This window comes from Brachypodium distachyon, chromosome 5 (genome assembly GCF_000005505.3).
Source record: "Brachypodium distachyon strain Bd21 chromosome 5, Brachypodium_distachyon_v3.0, whole genome shotgun sequence".
Lineage (NCBI taxonomy): Eukaryota > Viridiplantae > Streptophyta > Magnoliopsida > Poales > Poaceae > Brachypodium > Brachypodium distachyon.
Genome location: NC_016135.3, coordinates 24,690,270 through 24,712,421, shown reverse-complemented (window position 1 = coordinate 24,712,421; position 22,152 = coordinate 24,690,270). Strand labels below are relative to the sequence as shown.

The 22,152-nt window shown below is 42.9% G+C and overlaps 2 protein-coding genes across 4 annotated transcripts; one reads left to right on the top strand and one right to left on the bottom strand.

Moving 5' to 3' along the window:
• Nucleotides 1-3,393: 3,393 nt before the first annotated feature.
• Nucleotides 3,394-16,729, top strand: LOC100822186 (ABC transporter C family member 2). 3 transcript variants are annotated; one of them, XM_010242137.3, is made up of 29 exons: nt 3,394-3,551; nt 4,453-4,838; nt 5,185-5,366; nt 5,481-5,520; nt 5,794-5,953; nt 6,054-6,168; nt 6,244-6,324; nt 6,440-6,464; nt 6,587-6,643; nt 6,935-7,000; nt 7,139-7,213; nt 7,754-7,861; nt 7,970-8,104; nt 8,775-8,881; nt 8,967-9,060; nt 9,369-9,536; nt 9,787-9,927; nt 10,284-10,490; nt 10,574-10,672; nt 10,872-11,024; nt 11,775-12,169; nt 12,413-12,593; nt 12,697-13,020; nt 13,101-13,857; nt 14,008-14,129; nt 14,486-14,731; nt 15,375-15,476; nt 15,722-16,043; nt 16,323-16,729. In XM_010242137.3, exons 2-29 carry the CDS (start codon nt 4,506-4,508, stop codon nt 16,415-16,417), a joined length of 4,890 nt encoding a protein of 1,629 aa, XP_010240439.1. In that variant the 5' UTR covers nt 3,394-3,551; nt 4,453-4,505; the 3' UTR covers nt 16,418-16,729. The 3 variants fall into 3 exon arrangements, with proteins under 3 accessions (XP_010240439.1, XP_024311199.1, XP_010240440.1); XM_024455431.1 differs by lacking the exon at nt 3,394-3,551 and adding an exon at nt 3,774-3,880; XM_010242138.3 differs by lacking the exon at nt 3,394-3,551 and adding an exon at nt 3,834-3,976.
• A 320-nt stretch (nt 16,730-17,049) lies between these two features.
• LOC100821566 (BAG family molecular chaperone regulator 1) lies at nt 17,050-21,745 on the bottom strand. The gene is made up of 4 exons (XM_003580523.4): nt 21,070-21,745; nt 19,108-19,364; nt 18,343-18,495; nt 17,050-17,456 (listed from the first exon to the last, which is right to left on the bottom strand). Exons 1-4 carry the CDS (start codon nt 21,320-21,322, stop codon nt 17,319-17,321), a joined length of 801 nt encoding a protein of 266 aa, XP_003580571.1. The 5' UTR covers nt 21,323-21,745; the 3' UTR covers nt 17,050-17,318.
• Between the last annotated feature and the right edge of the window lie 407 nt (nt 21,746-22,152).

The window sequence follows — 22,152 nt, the reverse complement described above, 5'->3', positions numbered from 1 at the left end:
AAAATCATCCCTCCAGATGACCGCGAGCCATACTCCATGACGCCCTTTGTGTTGGAAGTGAGGCGTTGTGCACTCTCTTGACGGTTGTTTCAATTCTCACTTGCAGTCTAATGGACGTAAACAACACATTAGCATACACATATCAGGGGATGTGCAATGTTGTTTTTTAATGATGTCACACACGATAAATGCGAACTTGAAAGAGCGAGAAATAATTTTTTAAAGAAACTCTTGACTTCTTTAACTAAGAAATGATCTATTATTCACAAGTAAGACAAGCCATTTTTTTCATGGTACTAGATTTCACTTTTTCATCGTACTTTTTAAACTATCATGCTGTATGATGTACTGTGTTTCGTTATCTTTCTAGGTGACATGGGACAAACTAGAGAAACAACCTTCGTATTCTAGAAGAGAACTTTTACGACACGTGTGGATGAATATATAACCGTCCATTTTCTTTGATTTAAAGACCCAAATTAGTCTATACTCCCTGGTACTCCAACAGAGGTATATGAAATACCACTTGAGAAACAAAGGAGTGTTAGAAAAACAAGGATAGAAATTAGAATCATAATATTTTAATAATTCAGTTTTCGAGTACAGTAATACTCCGTACTAAAGAACTAAAATAACCCTAGCTCATACTCCCTTCTTACTGTTAGGAGTATTGGGTACCATAAATTTTGCTTGTGATGCCGATGATCCCTTTATCACATCCGGCGCCATGAAAAAGCATAGCTACATTCGAGTGTCGTGGAATATAGTTATGCCTTTTCTTTGTTAGCATAATCTGGCTTTAGTTACAGGGTGGACATAGTCACTGGCGGCTTACGTTGAAAGCTAAACAAAAAACAAATATATCTGCTGAATTGTTTAATCAGCATCGTGAAATCATGATGCAAGGTGGGTCCTGACTTAGATTAAGAAGGGCGCTGGATGGAATATTACCACGCTGATCGGAACATGTTGGTGTCCGTGAGAACCTGAACCTGTACCTGTTCTAGTACTTTCTTTATTCGGCAAGCCGGTCTGAATTTGAGGATTGTAGTACATGCAAGCAATAAGCAGCAGTACTAGATCTTAAGAAGAAATTTGATAAACCGGTCAACGAGCAGTAGATCTTGAGCTGATAATACTAGATCAGAGAGTATACAAACTGAATTCACAACGGGAAAAGAAAGGCATTCCATGTTGGGTTGTTGGCTACAAAATAAAAAAACTCCCTGGGAACTGGAACACATTACACATCTATGCTGACGATCTTTGTCTCATGACTTGTCGACCTATGTTGGTTATTTATTTATCTGTGGACATCATTGATTTTGCCTCTGAAATATCGTCAGCTGCCTGATTCCCCTTGCTTATACTAATATAATCCCAGTCTAAAGGTTTAGGTAAGCAATGACTTGTGCAGCAGCCACTGCCACTGAACCTCTGATGGGTTCAGGTAAGCAACGACCTGCGCAGCAGCTACTCACTCAGAAGAGCTTTTGCAAGGGAAAGGGAAGAAATGTCACCGCAACAGACGCCGTCGCTGGATGTTCGTCCCAGAGGAGAAAGAAATCTATTTGTGACACGTGAGGATGGCGTACTTAGGGACTGAATCAAAGTGGGTATACATTTCAAAAAGGTGGTGGTCCTTTTTTCTCTCTTAGCAATAGTTTTGCCAAGTCCAAACTGTGTTCATGTATTGGAGTTGACCATCATCATTTTCCTGTCCCGATGTGTATTGTAGTATTGATTTCTTTTAAAAAACCCAAGTTCATTCCATTGATTTAAACACGATGAATATTCCCAGGGTGGCACTGCATTATACATTCTGTGTATAGCCTTCGTATCAGATCCATTCCGCTCCGACAGCGTAGTGTGCATCAAGCAATCAATCGGCTTCTTCTTTTGACTTTTCCGTTATCCGGCTGTGCGTGGCCCCAGATGTGACCGTCACCGCTGACATCGTCCTCTGCCCATTTCCTCACCAAACCGCAAAGCAGGGCGACATCAAAACCCGGTCAAATTATGTTTAAAAATCGTGGCGAAAGGAAAGCTACTATAGGAGCCTAGGACGAAGAAGTTGCAATCACCGGTCAAAATGGACGGGCACAAAGGTTCCGGCAACAGTTTCTTTCCCTGAAGTTCGTTTAAAGGAGATTCCAAATCCTCCTTTCAATGTTCCCTGGCCCTATCCGTGGAGCTCGCGTGTCACATCGGCGCACACAACACTGGCTACGCTCACTTGTAACAAAAACACAAGCTGCACCCTGCAACACTGCAACTTCAATGGGCATCACAAAGCCAATCAAACACTACTACGAATATGAAATTTGCAAAAAAAAGACGCTGGGTAGTCTTTGCATCACAAAGCCAATCGAATCCTTCCGAATACAAAGGTTATAGAGAGGCCTGGAGAATAGTTGAAAAGAGAATCATAAACGCTCCGTGCGTTTGCTATCGTCTTCGCGTACTCCTTCTGATTTTAAATTCTTGACTCAAATTTGTCTAAATATGGATGTATCTATTCTTAAAAAACGTCTAGATACATGTAATATTTTGACAATAATTTAGGATCGGAGGAAGTATTATTTATATTCAAAACATGCTATCGTTAGATTGACAATTATTCTCTTAATTATTGTTTTAGAACATTTTAATTGTTATTTTAAGTGCTTGTTGCCTATTTTGGGCTAGGCCGGTTACTTTTTCTCTCTCTCGAGAAAACGCTAAAGCCTTGGTCTCATGCATTGATAGATAAGAAAAGGTTATTTACAAGGTCGTGAAGGACCACACCCGATTACAACACAACGCGCCTAAATAGGATCCGAAGGCAACAACGCCCTAAGACCCACTGCTCCCGCTCTAGACCACTGGCGAGCCTCCGCCTTGACCGCGTCGAGGAGGGAGGCGATGCTGGGGGGAGAGTTGTCGAAGACCGCAGTGTTGCGGTGTTTCCAGATCGACCAAGCTATTAGCATAACCAGCGACGTAGTGCCTTTTCGAGCCGATGAAGGGGATGATTGGATCGCTTCCAGCCACCAAGCTGCAAAAAGGACGCCGACGGTCGGGGGGAGGGGGGGCAGGTGGATCGGATCCAAGAAGGGTAGGCCGGTTACTTTTGTATGCTTCAAATGTTGTTGTTGTGCTTGGGTCAGGTATACTAATTTTTAGTCGTGGATGAACGGAGGAACGGACATCAATTATAAATTATGCATCCTTCGTCCCATATTAAGTGACTCAACTTTATTAAAAACATGTCAATACATGTAATATTTCGACACTTAATATGGAACGGAGGGTGTATATATATAGATATGTTTTCGCAAAATATAGATATAATATGCAGTCCACGTAGATATAGATATGCAGTCCTCAAGAAAAAAAAGCGCTCTTCAGTTTATCACCCACATGGCACCTCCTCTTGGAATCCAAACCCATAAATATTTCGCCCCGTCCTCCTCCCCCCACAAGACGAAGCAGAGAGAGGAGGATTCGGTGGGTGAGGGATGCTGATGCTTCTGCTGCGCCGCCGCCTCTCCGTTTGATCCGCCGGCGAGGTGAGTTCCTCCTCCACCCCCTCCCCATCCTCGCGCTCTCCGATCTCCGAGCTATGCTTCTCCCGGCACATTATTTGGATTTTTCTGCGATTTTTCTCGGCGGGAGGGGGACGTTCTTCTGATTTGGATTGCCTTGTCGCGTAGCACTCGTAGTCTGGGTGGTTCTCGTTCGTCTCCCCTCATGCCGAGAGGATAACCTGGGCGCAATTTTTACCCAAAAATCTGCAGGAAAGTTGCCTTTCCAAGCCTTTTAGTTAAGTAAAGCTGCAACGCCTCGCCAAAATTCGTGGGAGTTTGGACTATCTGGGTGCCCCGATTCTCTTGGGATGGTAAAACTTTGTTCATATCTCCCTTTTTCACTCCACTTGCAATAGGCATGTTCCGTGTAATACTCGTATCTGCTTCATGAGGGATTTAGTCAAAAGGTAAAAAGTTCTCGAAGTTCCTGTGGTGGATTTTCCCTTTGTGTTCTTCCTTGATCTCGATGGATTCAATAGATGGAAAATCTCGAGGTTTCCGTGATTTTTTTAATATTCGCCAGTTGCTTTCGTTCGTGGTTGTGGTGACAATCATGTCTATAAGCCTTCTTCTACATGCTCTGGTCAACGAGTTGAGAGGTTTAGTGGGGATTATACTTATCTGTGTGCATGAACACTATGTGTTAGATTAGTTTGCTATGGAAGGTTCCGCTACTCGTTGACCATTTAGTAGGTGCACAAGTTTGTGGGTACCGTAAATTGATGTTGCAAGTACATCGATTGGTTAGCTACCTAAGTTTTTGTTACTCGATGGCCATTTTGTTAGTGCAGACGTTCGTTGGTAAATTATTGCTGCAAGTACAGCGATCAGTGCTTATTGGCTGAATTCTCTCTGTTTCCGTTTGTTTGCTTCTTGAGTTCAGGGTAAGATTGGAACTGATTGTGGAGTGGGGAATTTCTAAGGGGAGCTGTCGAGATGGGGTTCAAACCACTGGAATGGTACTGCCAGCCGGTGAGCCACGGAGCATGGTCTCGTGCTGTTGAGAGCGCATTTGGTGCATACACACCCTGTGGCATTGACACCTTGGTGGTGTGCATCTCGTACCTTGCACTCTTTGGAGTTTGCTTCTATCGGATATGGAGGACTACAAAGGACTACACGGTACAGCGATACAAGTTACGCTCGCCGTACTACAACTATCTTCTTGGGTTCCTTGTGGTGTACTGCATAGCAGAGCCTCTGTATCGGATCGCTACGGGTACCTCCATCATGAACTTGGATGGGCAGTCTGGCCTTGCTCCATTTGAGGTGAGAATGCTTCCACATAATATCATCATTGTCAAATCGTTACTTGATTCATATGCTGTATATTTACCTTTAACTGTGTAGTACTAGATTCTAGAGGGTCACCTATACATGTGCAGTGCATGCACTTCACATGTGACTGGGAATATGGAATATGATTCTATTTATTGCTGCAAACTGATGTTGGGTTTAGTTATGTGCCACCTGCAATATGCATAAAAGAGCTGAAGGAGTATATGACCCACTAGTTTGCCAGTGGCGTTATGTGCAATGTTTTTGAACCTTTACCTGTACCAAATACTTTTCCAATTCAGTCTTTCCAATTGCTTGAATTTCTATCTCTTTGCAGATTACTTCGTTGGTTATCGAGACAGCTGCTTGGTGCTGTATGCTTATAATGATTTTTCTGGAGACAAAAGTTTACATCACTGAGTTTAGATGGTACATCCGGTTTGTTGTCATATACGTATTGGTTGGGAAAGCTGCTATGTTCAATCTCGTGCTTCCAGTGAGGCAGTACTATAGTTCAAGGTATAGTGCATTTGTCACATTTTGATTCCAAACTAAACTTATGGGTGGCAACGCAAAGACTCTTACGTTTAGATTTCTATATATGTAGGTTAACTTGTTGTTTTTCTTATGCAGTTCAATATTCTACTTATACTGCAGCGAGATAATATGCCAGGTTTGCCTCTTTGTTGGTTATTCCTTTTGTTCCTTAACACAGAGCTTATTTTGATTTTTCACTACCCAAGTTGAAGATTTAAACAATAATTAGCCAATAATATATGAATTATATGTTACACAAAACTTATACTATTGGATTAATCTTCAAAAGCACCTTCTTGTGATGTGACTTGTAACCATAACAAAATGGTGTACAAGACGTTTACAGTCAAGGCTGATGTTTGATCAAAATGAGCTCGTGTGCTGAACGGCTGGACGCATTTTTGTGCAGTGTTTGTTTGGAATTCTCATGGTGGTGTATCTGCCTAGCTTGGATCCATATCCTGGTTATACTCCAATCAGGAGTGAGGTGCTTGTTGATAATACTGATTATGAACCTCTGGCAGGAGAAGAGCAGGTTTGCCCTGAGAGGCACGCGAATATACTTTCCAGTGAGTAGATATAAATCATTGCACACTACCGGATAGTTACATAATACTTTTCTCTGTCCCCGGACCTCTATAAATTTCCATGCCTCGTTTCTTTTTCTAGGGATATTCTTTTCATGGATTACTCCTCTAATGCAACAAGGATATAAAAGGCCCATCAATGATAATGATATTTGGAAATTAGATAATTGGGATGAGACTGAAACATTGTATAGCCGGTATGTTCTGCCACTGTATTTACTTAAATGAGGGATGTTTTTCCATGCAAATCTAACATTGGGATCTTGTTTCAGATTCCAGAAATGTTGGAATGATGAACTTCAGAAACCAAAACCTTGGCTGTTACGAGCTCTCCATAGTAGCCTTGGTGGAAGGTAAATTTGTACATATGAATATGATAACTATATATCTCGAAAGCTCCAGGGTGCAGCACTGCAGCTACTTGCTATTTAGTTTGCGCTTACAATGATTATTTTACTTGACTTTCAGGTTCTGGCTAGGAGGATTTTTTAAGGTATGTAAATTTATTCAGGCTGTTACTTTAGAAGATCCATCCTTCAGTTTAGTGTTTATAGTTGTTCAATTACAATTATGTTGTGTTAATCTGGTAACCCTTCTTTCCCCCGAAATTTGTAGATTGGCAATGATGCTTCTCAATTTGTTGGCCCGATTATATTGAACCTTTTGTTAGAGGTATGCTTCTCGTTTCATAACATCTCAATTCTCAGTCATTTTGGCAAAATGCTCCTGTTATATCAACTATTTGTTTCCACCATACACAAACTACTAAAGTGGTAGAGCAGCATATTGAAAAATCATGCAAATGCTTAAATTGTACTCCCTCCGATCCTATGAAAACACCTGGTTACTAAGAATTTAGGATTGGAGGAATAGGTCTTAAATATTCGAGCTCCTTTGCTCCTGCCTAGTGGAGATGCTACCATTAGTTCTCTGGGCCACTAAATGTTTGTGTTTTTTTGACAGTCTATGCAAAAAGGTGATCCTTCTTGGAATGGATACATCTACGCTTTCTCAATCTTTGCTGGAGTGGTATGAATTATTTTCATCTACACATACATTTCTTTGACAATCCCATGTACTTGAACTCCCAAGCAATAACTGTGGTGCTTGTGAGGTGGAAGTTGGAAACCCTTTATGCTTGCTAACTCTTCCTATACTGTTCTTCAGTCGCTGGGAGTTCTTGCTGAAGCACAGTACTTTCAGAATGTCATGCGTACTGGTTTCAGGTTGAGGTCTACATTGGTAAGTGTTATATATCAAAGCCTAAAACGTGCATCACATGCTCTTTAGCTTTCTATTAAGGTTTTGTTTCGAGGTCACTCTCACTTCTACTTATGGTTGACCTGGGGCTTGCACAACCTGATTTGTGTAACATACTCATGTCTTGCTAATTTACTTGTCACCAAATAAACTAGCTTAGCTTAGCGGTCAAGCTGGCCTTATATGAAAACACCTGGTTAATAAAACATTACCTGGCTAGTTGGTTATGCACTTATGATATGTATCAGTTTCAGTGAAGTATCATATGTATATATGGTGTACAATAAAAGAAATCCTGCTCTAATTTCTACCTGAAAGTTTTTTTATACCACTTCTGGGTGTAGTAAAATGTTATTTGTGAAACTGGCAGGAGCACTGCCTTTCACTAAGAAATTAGAATCTGCAGTTGCCGAATTATAGTGCATGTCCAAAATTCACACCACGCATGGGGACATCTCCCGGTGTTTTACGCATCACTTTACAAGTTTTAAGAAATTTTGTGACTTTTACGTGGTTCCACAGATCGCTGCTGTTTTCCGCAAGTCCTTGCGGCTGACCAATGATAGCCGTAAGCAGTTTGCATCTGGTAGGATTACAAATTTGATTTCGACGGATGCAGAGTCTCTTCAGGTATGTTGTTAACGCTCAAATCTTTGTTACTTCATTAGGGAGGGAGAAATGTAATGTGTGCATAGTCCACACCATACATGCTGATAATTTATGTCTTTCCATTTGCAGCAAGTATGCCAGCAACTTCATAGTCTATGGTCTGCTCCTTTCCGCATTGTTATTGCCATGGTCCTGCTATATGCGCAACTAGGTCCTGCTGCATTGGTTGGTGCCCTCATGCTAGCTCTTTTGTTCCCAATTCAGGTATATTTCTCTACAGGCTTATGCAATTACGAAAACTTTCATGTTGCATCTTGAAGTGGATCCTTCTGTTTTAGTCCTAGACATTAGTAATAAGTAATATCTGAGTGATTTTGGCATTGGTTGCTACATGTGCTACAGAGATGGTTTTTATTTTCACTTGGGCTCGTTATTAAAATCCTTAATCATGGGTCAATCCATTCTACTGCTTATAATTTCTCTTTAGAGCTAATAATGTAAATTGTATAGTTTATAGTTCGAGATCTTTAGCATATGCTAATCATAAGGATGATATATCTTTTCTGTACTATCCCTTAATTTGCAGTTGGTGGAGATGGTATGTCCTCCCTCTCACAATAAAAATCTAATCTAGTACAATTAGTACATTCCTTACGTATATACAATTAGCACCAAATTTTCCAAAATTATGGCCCAGTAAAGAGAGCACAATAAGTCCAGAAGAAGAGGGTTACATTTCTCATGTGGAAAACATTTGTTAGGTTAAAGTAAAAATAATACAGTGAACTATGCAGCAACCTGCGGGCACTTAGCTAGTCTCTGTTAGATTGCACCAGTTTTACTCTTATTTATTTCAATTTTAAATTTAAATACATATTTAATGCTTCCAAAATTGGTTTGCCTGACTGATCTATTTGTGTATTTATTTTCTCAGACAGTTATCATAAGTAAAATGCAAAAACTTACCAAAGAAGGGTTGCAGAGGACCGACAAGCGAATCAGTCTCATGAATGAAATATTAGCTGCTATGGATACAGTCAAGTATGCTTGGATTTACTTACACTTTTAGTAGTAATACATGTATAATGTATTTGGTATAAACAGGCCCAAATGTTTCCTTGATTAGATGTTATGCTTGGGAGCAAAGTTTCCAGTCAAAGGTGCAGGACATCCGTGATGATGAGATTTCCTGGTTCCGCAGTGCTCAGTTGCTTGCTGCGGTATGTTCTCTTTTGTACTTGCATAATAGTTTTGTAGATAAGGTGTCTTCCTCTTGCCCCAAGCTTCATCGTGCACTGTATTTGTCTGTTCTCCTTTATATTGATTATCATACGGCAATGCTTCTTTGTCTTGCCATCCATGAATCAGAATTCCATGCTATGGCACATACTGTATTAGTGCTTCCTGATCCTATGGGGATTACTTTACACTAGTGCAGTTACTTGAGATCAAAATAGAACTGAAAGTTTTTACATTCATTTTACTTTGTTTATTATCTTTTTTCCTTACTTTTCCTTGCTTCTTGCAGCTGAATAGCTTTATCCTCAACAGTATCCCCGTAGTTGTCACTGTGGTTTCATTTGGTGTGTACTCTCTATTGGGGGGCAACTTAACAGCAGCAAAGGCGTTTACCTCTCTTTCACTATTTGCAGTGTTACGGTTCCCACTTTTTATGCTGCCAAATCTGATAACTCAGGTGAGCAAAATGATATTAAATCTCTTTTTCCTGAAGTTATTTCGCAACAATACTGACAAGTTAAGAAGGAACTATTATATATTGATCTCTCTTCTGTTCCTTTTCATTTGTCTGTGGAAGAGAAAAATAGCTAATTGGTGTGATTAGCATTTATTGCAAACAAATAATGGCTTGACATGGTTTGCTGTTTTTTCTTCAGCAATTCTTTTGTATGGTTGTCTTATACTTGTTTTTCATTTAAATTCAACAGGTTGTTAACTGTAAGGTGTCATTGAAACGGCTTGAAGATCTCCTCTTAGCTGATGAGAGAACACTTCTGCCAAATCCACCTATAGATCCTGAACTCCCAGCCATTTCAATCAAGAACGGAACATTTTCATGGGAATTGCAGGTAAGTTTGAACCAAATGTGTTTACTTTACTTGCCAATGAAGTTTTTATATTATTTTTTTTACTATTGTGCATCTTTACATGGGATAGTAAATTCTTCTGATTCTGTGTCCAGTTATGATTATTTAAAAGGAAATATCCACACAACTCGACATGGGAATAGAGTAGTCAGACCATAGCATGCTTCATTAGTGGGAATGACAACTGCAAAAGAGCAGCTTGATGAACAGTCAAAGATATCTTTTAGTCCTAACGAATTGCTGTTTATTTTGAGGGTGCTATTCCCCACCATACTTTCCATTCTCCGGCCTCTTATTTTGTGAAGTTGCTCGAAAACTAATTTTTCAAATATTGGCAGGCCGAGAAACCAACATTATCAGATGTGAATCTGGATGTACCTGTCGGCAGTTTAGTTGCAATAGTAGGAAGCACTGGGGAGGGGAAGACTTCTCTTATTTCTGCAATGCTTGGTGAAATACCACCGGTATCAGGATCAGATACCTCAGTGATCCTTCGTGGATCGGTGGCTTATGTTCCTCAAGTTTCATGGATCTTCAATGCCACTGTGAGATACAATATCTTTATTGCTATTGCTCTGCTAATTGAACCCTTTATGATTGTACAAAGACATAATTGTGATCTCTACAGGTCCGGGACAACATATTGTTTGGGTCTCCATTCCAACCTCCACGCTATGATAGAGCAATAGATGTCACTTCATTGCGACATGACCTTGAATTACTCCCAGTAAGTTCTAATTATGTTCAGTTTACAAAAATCAGTGTGTGTAATATTGGAAAGTCTAGCTTTCATTTGACTAAGACCTTGCTGGAACACATTTCTTCTTTTGGCCTGTCACTTTCCAGTTGTGCCCTGATACACTCTGCTTTATTTATTTTACCTACAAACTGCTAAAGGAATGGATTTTCTTGTGCTTGTTTGTCAGGGTGGTGATCTCACAGAGATTGGAGAAAGGGGAGTTAATATCAGTGGGGGGCAAAAGCAAAGAGTTTCAATGGCAAGAGCTGTTTATTCTGATTCAGATGTGTACATATTTGATGATCCGCTGAGTGCATTGGATGCCCATGTTGGTCGACAGGTGCATTCATCTTGCTTTCATTTCACTTCATGCTTTCTATTTTATAATCTTCGCCTACTCACAAACTCAGCCATTAGGAGTTGGTAATGGTCCCTTGTTGGCTGATACCTGTCAGCCTTTTGCCCTGATCTCTTCATACCTAGGGGCAAATGGACATGATTGGACACTTTAAACATCAACGTGGGGATAACATGCAAAAATTAACTTGTTTTCAACGCAGAAAATGTATAACGTCTGCATTGATTTGTGTCGTTAACTCTATTTTTCTGTGTACTGGGGCTGATTAATCCTGCCTTCCTAACAACCAAACATGCCATGATCCAAACTTCATATGAGTTTATAACTCTAATATCACGTCAAGCACAACATGCCAGCTCTTATAAACGGTCAACCTGCCTACCATGACATGAGTTTTAAATTTCTTATACTGATCTAATATCACGTACAAATGATACACATATCATGGTTTTGGTGTTTTGCATAATTGGTACTCCCTCCGTTCCTAAATACTTGTCTCCGTTCCTAAATACTTGTCTCCGTTCCTAAATACTTGTCGTGGTTTTAGTGCAAATTTGCACTAAAACCACGGACAAGTATTTAGAAACGGAGGGAGTAGTTGGGAAGCAAAGATTGTTTTGCGTAATTGGTAGTTGGGAAGCAAAGAATTTTTTGCGTAAAGATGTTTCCTGCGCAACCGTGCTAGTCAATACAATTACATAATCTTGGTGTTGGTGCCTTTTATGAATGCAGGTATTTGATAAATGTATCAAAGAAGAGCTACGACACAAAACTCGGGTCCTTGTTACCAATCAGCTGCATTTTCTTCCATATGTGGATAAAATACTGCTAATCCATGATGGAGAAATTAAAGAGGAGGGTACCTTTGACGAACTTAGCAACACAGGGGAACTTTTCAAGAAGCTTATGGAAAATGCTGGAAAGATGGAGGAACAAACGGAAGAGAAACAAGACAAAAGAAAATCACAGGACGACATAAAACACACTGAAAATGGAGGCACTGTAATAGCTGATGGTGGTCCACAAAAGAGTCAGGATAGTTCCAGTAAGACAAAACAGGGAAAATCTGTTCTTATTAAGCAAGAGGAACGTGAAACTGGAGTTGTCAGTACGAAGGTCCTTTCACGGTAAAAGTTACTATCATGCAATATCATATTTGATGTATAATTTAGAACATTAAAAAAAGGAGCAAAATGGACTGATGATTGTGCATTTATCTATATCAACATTCCTATGTTACCTGAAGGGCTGCTTAATGTTTTGTTATCCGCATATGGGCATCAATTAGATCTGTAGCTTTAATAATCCTGTTAAACTTGGTAATACATCATAGTGACCTGGAAATTATGCTTAATAGCTTTGTTTTGCAGCTACAAAAATGCTATGGGAGGGATGTGGGCGGTGTCCTTTCTCTTCTTGTGCTATGCACTGACTGAAATTCTACGCATTTCAAGTAGCACGTGGTTGAGCGTTTGGACTGACCAGGGTTCTCTGAAAATCCATGGTTCTGGTTACTACAATTTAATCTATGGCATTCTTTCTTTTGGGCAGGTAATTATACTCATTGCATTTCTTTTTTATCTTGCACTCTTTCTTTGTGTGTGTATCTGATTGATCACATGGGAGCTGACAAAGTATCAATATTTTGGTTTAGGTTCTAGTCACTCTCACAAATTCTTACTGGCTCATCATGTCAAGTCTTCGAGCAGCCAAGAGGTTGCATGACGCAATGCTCCGGTCTATACTAAGAGCCCCCATGGTATTTTTTCACACCAATCCACTTGGACGGATCATCAACCGATTTTCGAAGGATTTGGGTGACATCGACCGGAACCTTGCTGTCTTTGTCAATATGTTTATGGCACAAATATCTCAGTTGCTCTCAACATTTGTTCTCATCGGTGTTGTCAGCACCATGTCTCTTTGGGCTATCATGCCGCTTCTGATTTTATTTTATGCAGCCTACCTCTATTACCAGGTAATTCCATGCCTGATAACTTTTAAACTACTGCCATTTGTTGTTACTTCAACTTCTTGATCATAACTCTGTTTTCTCAGGCTACATCACGCGAGGTAAAGCGCATGGATTCCATTACTAGGTCTCCTGTGTATGCTCAATTTTCAGAAGCATTAAATGGTCTGTCCACAATCCGCGCATACAAAGCCTATGATAGAATGTCAAACATCAATGGGAAATCAATGGATAACAATATCAGGTTCACACTTGTTAACATGAGTTCAAATAGATGGCTAGCCATCCGGCTGGAAACATTGGGTGGTATCATGATATGGTTCACGGCAACGTTTGCTGTCATGCAAAACCAACGAGCAGAGCATCAGGCAGCCTTCGCTTCCACGATGGGTCTTCTTCTTACTTATACTCTCAATATCACAAATTTGCTCACCGCTGTTCTTCGTCTTGCTAGTCTTGCTGAAAATAGTATGAATGCTGTTGAACGTGTGGGAACTTATATTGAGTTACCTTCTGAGGCTCCTCCTGTCATTGAGGATAACAGGCCACCTCCAGGTTGGCCATCATCTGGTATCATCAAGTTTGAAGATGTTGTGCTTCGGTATCGACCAGAACTTCCTCCCGTTCTTCATGGCATATCATTCATTATTAATGCAAGTGAGAAGGTAGGAATAGTTGGAAGAACAGGTGCTGGTAAATCTAGCATGCTCAATGCTTTGTTCCGTATTGTGGAACTGGAAAGAGGGAGAATATTAGTTGATGATTGTGACACTTCTAAGTTTGGAATATGGGACCTCCGGAAAGTTTTAGGGATAATACCACAGGCACCAGTCCTATTTTCAGGTCTGTTACTGGAAATACATGAGATCGTCATATTTGCTTTATGTAAAGTAGTAATTATATTCTGTAAATATATCCACATATGTGTTTCTAGTTTGTTTTTCCAATGAATTCAATTATGTATTGCAATGATGTGTATGTATGTCTGTCCAGGTACTATTCGTTTTAATCTGGATCCTTTTAGCGAGCATAACGATGCGGATCTCTGGGAGGCTCTTGAAAGGGCTCATCTAAAAGATGTCATAAGGAGGAATGCTCTAGGGCTTGATGCTGAGGTATGCTGCGTGTTTGCCTTTATTTATCTCATACCGTTAGTGTATTCTTGGATATCCTGTTATTTTGAAACACAATAAATGCCTGTACAGATATAAGTTTGTGGTTCCAGTCATAACTGTGTTACATGGAACTTGTAAGCACCTGGTAATCTGTATAATTTTAGGAGTTTATTTCGGATACTAGAAAGGGGTTGCTAAACAATAAACTACTGTTGTTTTTGCCACCAGAATTTAACACTGAAAAACAACAACCAGAGACTTCAATTCCCCTTTACTTTTTAGTTTTTACAATAACCTTCTTGTTCTTTAAACTGAGCAACATGGAAACTTTTGACAGAGCTTTATTTTGTCAACAGGTTTCTGAGGCTGGTGAAAATTTCAGCGTTGGACAGCGGCAGCTGCTGAGTTTAGCTCGTGCATTGCTACGGAGGGCAAAGATACTTGTTCTTGATGAGGCAACAGCAGCAGTTGATGTTCGAACTGATGCTCTTATACAAAAGACAATCAGGGAAGAATTCAAGAGTTGTACAATGCTAATAATCGCTCACCGTTTGAACACCGTCATTGACTGTGACAGATTGCTTATTCTAAGTTCTGGGAAGGTATGATATTGAATAGAGCTTTGTTCTTTCATTCTTGGGCACATGTCTCATTGGAATTGTCATGTTCGCATTTCCATGTGTGATTTTCAGATTAACGATTTTTTGAAGAAAACAAATGCAGAGCGACGGTTGAATTTTGCTTGGATGTTTTATTCCAAGTATTTTGTTAGAAAAAACGTAAAATGATCTCTCTTTTTAGGTAAAAATTGATCATTTGTACCCTTAGACTGTTGCAGAAGTCCAAAAAGTGCCCTGAACTCCTAAGCTGTTCACTTTACAGGATCTAATTATTAAAACTGGGTCGAATAATAACCTGACCAGAAACCATTGTGGTTTACTATGTCGTGTCTAAAACCACTTAGGTTTGTGCTGACGTGACAATAGGCAAGAGTTGAGAGAGGAGGAACTGGCAAAACCTGGATTTACTAGTGGGGGCTGGGGGTCATATTTTTCAAGCTGTGAGAAAAATGGTTATAAGTAGGTTTATGCACTGCAATAATGGATACCTGCACAATTATATGATGTGTATTCAATCTTTTTTTAGAACATGTTCATATACAATCATGCATCGTTTATTCCACTTGTCCCTACTGCCCAACTGTTTGCACCTCAAGTCCAGTTTTATAATTATACCTTGTTTCAGATTTTGGAATTTGACACTCCTGAGCAACTTCTGAGCAATGAGGAAAGTGCTTTCTCCAAGATGGTTCAGAGTACAGGACCTAGCAACGCAGAATATCTCAAGGTATATACTCCGTAATACGCATTTGCTGGACTGTTGTCATGCATGTTTATTTCTGATAAGCTTGCCATGTGTGACTTAACATATAACAGAGCTAATAATGATTGACTAACGTCATGAACTTGGGAGTACTGTATGTGTACACGTAATCCATGATATATTTCTTGACTCAAGTACATAGTTGACATACTTTTAGTGATAACGTTGATATGTATTCTGATTCAACTTTTTCTATGAAAAATCTTCAGAGTCTTGTATTTGGGGATGGTGAGGAGAGGTTGCGAAAGGAAGAAAGTAAGTTGCAAGATATTCAGAGGAAATGGGTTGCATCTAATCGATGGGCTGTTGCTGCCCAGTTTGCACTTGCTGCTAGCCTTGCGTCATCACACAGTGACCTTCTCTCATTGGAGGCTGCCGAGGGAAACAGCATCCTCAGGAAAACAAAGGATGCAGTAATCACTCTGCAGAATGTCCTTGAAGGGAAGCACAATACAGAAATCGAGGAATCACTCACTCAATATCAGGTTCCACCTGATAGGTGGTGGTCATCGCTTTACAAAGTCATCGAAGGTACAGTTACTCACAAGCTTCGATTTCATTGATACTTTCAAAATATTATGTCTCCGATGCATTAAAAAATTACTACAGTATCCTAGTACCATACTTCTTGGCACCAAAATATAAATTCCGAGGTAACACCTGCCACTCCCTAACACTGATCTGACCTCGTGCTAATAAGTTTTTTTTTACGGGAAATAGCAGGCGTTCAGCTTTTGCATTAAGAAGAGGGAAAACACTTTACAACAGTTGAGTGGGTAGCTGCTAAAAAGTTTCATATGTTTCTTTCAGGCCTCGCCACGATGAGCAAATTGGGCCGCAACCGTCTACGGCAACCTGGATATAGTTTTGAAACCCACGGCTCTATTGACTGGGATCAAATCTAGATGTAGAATGCTGCAGCACAGCATCACTGATCCCTGGATTCATATCGTGCAGTAGGTTGGAGGTGCGGTTAATTACGGCCGGTTTAGTTCCCAGTCTTGTACATTTTGGCACCAGTATATTGATGTGCGGCGGTGCGAGCCGGAAGTCAGCCAGATCTGCCGTCCTGCCGCCTCTGTGAAGATGAATAACAGGTGGATTTCACAACAGCAGGATGATTATTGTAGTGTCGTCCGCAAGGATTACATTTCGTGCGCATTCTCTGAAATTTTGATAATTTGTGCCAATGCAAGTATTTTCTAGAAAAATATAAAGTCTGTGTGTGGATCGCTAAATTATGGTGTTCATGCAAAGTCTGTGCTCGGTAAGTTTCTTACCGCAACCTGGGCAGCAGTCTTGCATGCGCCCCATGCCGTTGTCATCGCCTTGGCAGGCACGGCAGTATGGCAACGCCTTCACGGAGTCTGGACGAATCGCCTTACTCTGGCCGCTACCGTGCTATGGTACGAACGGTAGTCAACAAATAAGTTTATCTGAAGCTGGCGCCCAAAAATGCCCCTCTTGGGTGCCCGAAAGCTGTCAGCTCTTTGCTTCCGGCGCAACTCTCTGCACTACTATCATTAACACACCGGCAGAGTACACAAAGGAGCACTGCTGCTTTGTTTATTGAGACTGAGATCCATCAATCGAGTGGATCGGCGGTAATGAGGGGCGATGATTACAAACAAAACAAATGTGGGGGGTGGTATCCGGTCCTTCTGCGACCCTAACCATAAACCTACCAGCTCACCGCGATTACAAAATAAATAATGGGCAAGGAACAAGGCACCAAAACTGAACGGCCGGGGACGAACAAACCAAGAAAACAAAACAAAACCAACACCCTGTCTGTATACAACGGCTTCAGTCGAAGAGCTCCCACTGCGTGGTGGCCGGGGTGTCGAAGGTCTCCCACTTTGTCGTCACCACCACCGTCTGCAGCCGCGCGTTCGACACCTTGAGCACGTCCAGCGTCTCCACGCACTTCTGCACCCTCTTCGACTGCAAAACAAAAAAGAAATAACCGGTTCAGTTTCAGAAACGGCAAAGCAACCTAGTATTTGCCACTCGTGGTGACTTCACCAACACTATACTCGGGGGTTCAGGATGTCAACCGTCTCGGAACAGAAAGTAAAGGACCTTTCCCGTCCTAATCTTGAGGTGGCATGAAGATACAGTCATGCATCAAAGGTAATGATAAAAGTTTTGGCACTTTTCCCCCTCCAATCAACGGTCCCCAGGAGGAGGCCCAGAATTTCGGTCTCTTTGCTTGTTCTCGTGACCTAACCAACAATCTAATACTAGTACTGCTGCTGCCTCTTCTTATTATGCTCTTTCATGCATATCTACCTTTCTTGTCATCCACTCTTTGTACAACACATGTTCAGAAAGCACTTTTCTGTCTCTTTAACCTAAGAGCTAGTTCCTTCGAGGATCAGTGGAAGCTACTAGGTCAGCTAGCTGGCATCAAAGGGATCTATCCTATTCCCACCTAACCTTTGCAGCAGGGAAGAAAATTTTGTGGGTAGAAGAATTCTTGTGCCCGGCCCTGCTGGCCTGCTGGACCATGTGTTCTCCAGAAAGAAGCCAATGAGCCTGTGACGGCTCCGGGGGGCATGTAGGACACTCGCCCACACGCTCTTTTCTCATCAACACTACTTGTCCTGCTGGCCATGGCACTGCTTACTTACACAGCCAATCGCAGAAACCGACAGCCTCAAGACCACTCATCAAGGCCAACAACAAAAACGTATCACCAATCAATACCAACGGGACAGACAGACAGTGAGACAGACAGACGGACAGATGCCCCTAAAACCGATGATCGATCCCCCAACGCTCTGTGCTGCAGTACAGTGAATAAATGTATGCAGTAAGACTGCTGTACCTGAATGTTCTTCTGCGAGGAGGAGGAAGAGTCTCCGTCGGCAGCTATGCTCTCCAGCTTCACGGCGTGCCGCATCAGCAGCTCGATCAGCGTCGTGATCTGCACCTCGGCAACCTTCCTCCCGCCGGACACCGATTTCTCGATGCTCTTCACCTGCGACAAGAGAATTAATTCATTTAGTTTTATTTTCATTTTCATCTGATGAGCTACAGAAATCATTTCATCAGATGCATGCAAGGCATCCTTGTCACTCTGTTCAGCAATGATGGAAGTGCATGCAACGCAACGCAAATGCAATGCAGCTGGTGGAGCGCATCCTTGTCACTTTGTCAGGGATGGATGGATCTCATCTCTGTCCTGTTGGGATGGATGGTTTACTCGGCCGAATGAACTCCCGTCCCGGGGACCATTTCTGAAAGAAAAATTCACCGCTGCTGGCTGCTTCTGCTGGGTGACCACATCGGCACGCTGGCAGTTATCATTTCGTCTCTTGGAGGAACTCGCGGCACCTTCAATTTTGTTCACCTAATCCCCATGGACACATCCAATTCAATGCGGGCATTTCCCCTTCCCATGCCCGCGTGTCCGACGCTGCAGGGACTATGACTACAATCAATCAAGAATCAACTACTTCCTTCTTTTCTCCATTGACGTGGTCTCAATATTGCGGTCAAGAAGAACGTACACATTCTGGGTTCTGGCAATCCATCATTGGTTTGGTTTAGAGATGGAAGAAATTAAACGGCGTGTGTTATGCGTGTGTACCTGATCGGCGAGCTTGTCGACCTCGAGGGCGATGGCGCCGAGGGCGCGGTTGGCGGACTGGATCCTGGCGTTCCTCTGGCGTTCGATGAAGCGGCGCTCGAGGCTCACCGGGTCCTCGGACACCACCAGCTTGGACTTGTTCTTGACGCCGCACGCGTCCAGGTACTCCGAGTTGCTCCGCTCCCGGCCCTTGTACGTCACCAGCTGCTCCGCCGGCCGCAGCCCCGTCCGAGCCTCCAGCACCTTCTTCAGATCACCTGCATCACCCAGAGCACCACGCCAACACAGTTAATTGCTGCTGCCAATTGCTCTGTACTTTTGCTTTGCTGGTCATGTTTCGTAATTCTTGATTTTCAGTGCCACCTGGGGACCAGGTGGGTCTGCCATTGCAGGATGGCGAAAACCATGGAGTAACATTCCATGGAGAATTTTTCTGTTTTCTCTGCATTTTCCAAGTCTTTCCATGATTTAAAACGGCAAGAAAAACGCAAAATCTGCTTTTTAGAGCACGAGACTGAAACGTGGTGGGGACTCGGGCGGCAATGCCTCTGCTTCATTTTTTCGACAGTAGCATCCATCATGGGCAACTTGGAGAGCCGAAGGTGTCGGCGCATCGGGACAAACGAGATGCTGCTGCCGCTCCTGGCCGTCCGATGAGGCCGCCGTACACGTGGGGGCCCGTCCATCCATCCATCCATCCATCCTGCGCCAGTATCTAGCACAAAGTGGTGAAAGCAAAGCGACGACGAAACCTGGTCGGTTAATCGGCCTCGTAATCCCCCCCGATCCCCTACGACGCTAAGCAAGCATTTGCGAGCTAAACAAAGAGCTCGTGCTACGGTTATTGAGGCTGATGTTACGCCATTTTTGGCTTGCTGCAGAAGTGATCTGGTAGTTAATGCTAAGCGCGGATTTGCAAGTTCAAACATCGAATTCGTCAAGTATATACTTTTCGGGAATGATAAATTACCGCAGCTGAATTTTCAGGTGTTCTTCCTTCTTTTGGTGAAGTTTTCACTGCCAGCCTCCCTTCTTGGCAAAAAAAAAATATATCACTGCCAGCCTCCCTCAGCTGCCGGCGCCCGGCGGGGCGGCAGCAGGGGACGGAAGGAATCGGAGCCGGGAATATTTGCGCGCTTCACCAAGCAAACAGAGTCACGGGTAGGCTCGTACGGATTATTCCCTGGATTTCGTTTCTCACCTTTTAAATACTCCGAGTAAGAGATCATCAAAACAGAGAAGAACAAGAAAAATATTGGATGAAGGGGGGATGTCTCGCTGTCCTAATATCGCGGCGGCATTCATTCCTCCACGCGGCATGACCGGAACTCATTTGCTATTTTTAAAAAGGACGGATTTAAATCTGGATACGTGGACTGTTTTTTTATCCTTTGTTTATCCCTTTGCACGTTTGCCAGCAGTACGGATTCTGAAGCAATCCAAAATGGTCAAATTTACTCTGAAAACAAACATTTCTTAAATGCCTGATCAATTAAACATTTGATGCTTGACACTCAACTACTACTCTCTTTTATACCGAAACAAAACAGAGGCATAGTACGAGTTTATTCTCTTTTCTCTCGCGCTCAATTTGCTTTAAACTTGCTGGGTTTCTGTCACGGTCACCGCATCTATCTACGAGGGAGAAAAGGACGAGTAGTAAAAGCCAAGCGTCAGCTCTCTCTGGACGAAACGATGAACGAGGACAAAAAAGGTAATCCGCAATCAAGCACGGTGACTTGATAACAGGCAAAGAAAAAAGCAAGGTTAAAGCAATTAACCCGGGCAAAAGAAGAGAAGAACAGGAAACAGATTAAGCCAATTCACCAACGACAGCAGAGAAGATACTCGTCTACCACTACTCGCAATCACTTCTTTCTGTATCCTGGCAGAAACAATAATAATCTAGAGCAGCAAGGGAGGAAGAAGGAAAGAAGGGATGAAGGGAGGAGGAGAACTGACCGAAGGTGGCGATGGGGGAGACGGCGACCTCGTGGCGGGCGGCGCCGTACTTGACCCTGACCCTGATCTCCGGCGGCGGCGGCCTCGGCGGAACCCCTGCGCCGTCTTCCCTGTCCCTGGCCTGCACCACCATCCCGCTGGGCCGGACCTCCCACCCGGCCTTCTCCTCCCCCGCCGCCGCCGCCGCCCCCGCCTCCGACCACCCGCTGCTCGACCCCCCGTCCGAGCTCGACCTCTGCATCACCGTCGCCATCCACCCCCCCTCCCCCAAAGCAAAACACACGCAGAACAGAAGACAGAACACTCGTAGAAAGTGGCTAGCGAGCTTGCGAGGGGAAGAAGAGAACCGGAGGAAGGAAGGGGGATAACAAGTGTGGGCGAATTCAGCTTTTGTTTGGTCGGTGTGGGGGTGCTCGGCTCGGGTCTCGCGTGGGGAGAAGAAGAAGGGACGAGAGGGGCGCACGGCACGAGACGAGAGACGCGCTTCTTCCTTTGTTTCTTTCTTTCTTTTTCTCCTCTCTTCGGAGTCTACTGGATGCCAGTTTTTTGCATACAAAGCACGCAGGGGTCTCTGGGTTTTATGACAGCGAATGGTTTTCCGTATTTGCTTGCTCCTTCCTTTCCTTTGCTGCTCGCCTGACGCTGGCTGGTTTCGACCGGCGCAGAAAGACCCTTCCCGTTTTGCTCCCTGTCACGACGCCCCCAGCGCCCACAATTCTGCCAGCAGCTAGTATAGCGGATATATAAAGGCCGGTGATTGCTTCTATTTTCGATCTAGACGCCGTCGTCTCTCTTCCGTCCATCGAACTCGTCTGAAACCCCCCGGAAAATGCAGCACGTCGTTCTATCTCATCTAAAGCAAGTAAGTTTCCGTGCAATCGACTGACCCTCACGCGTAAGTGGAGTGAGCGTGTTGTCTATACATCGAACTCGCTCGCTTGCTTGCTTGCTCGGTTTCTGTTGGCGGGTTTCTTGTCATGTGTAGGCGTCTCTCGCCTTTCTTTAGCTAGGCACTTGTCCGAAGCATCGCTGTTTTTTGTTCGTAAGTGTCCGTGCAATCCACTCTCAGGCGTCAGTGGAGCG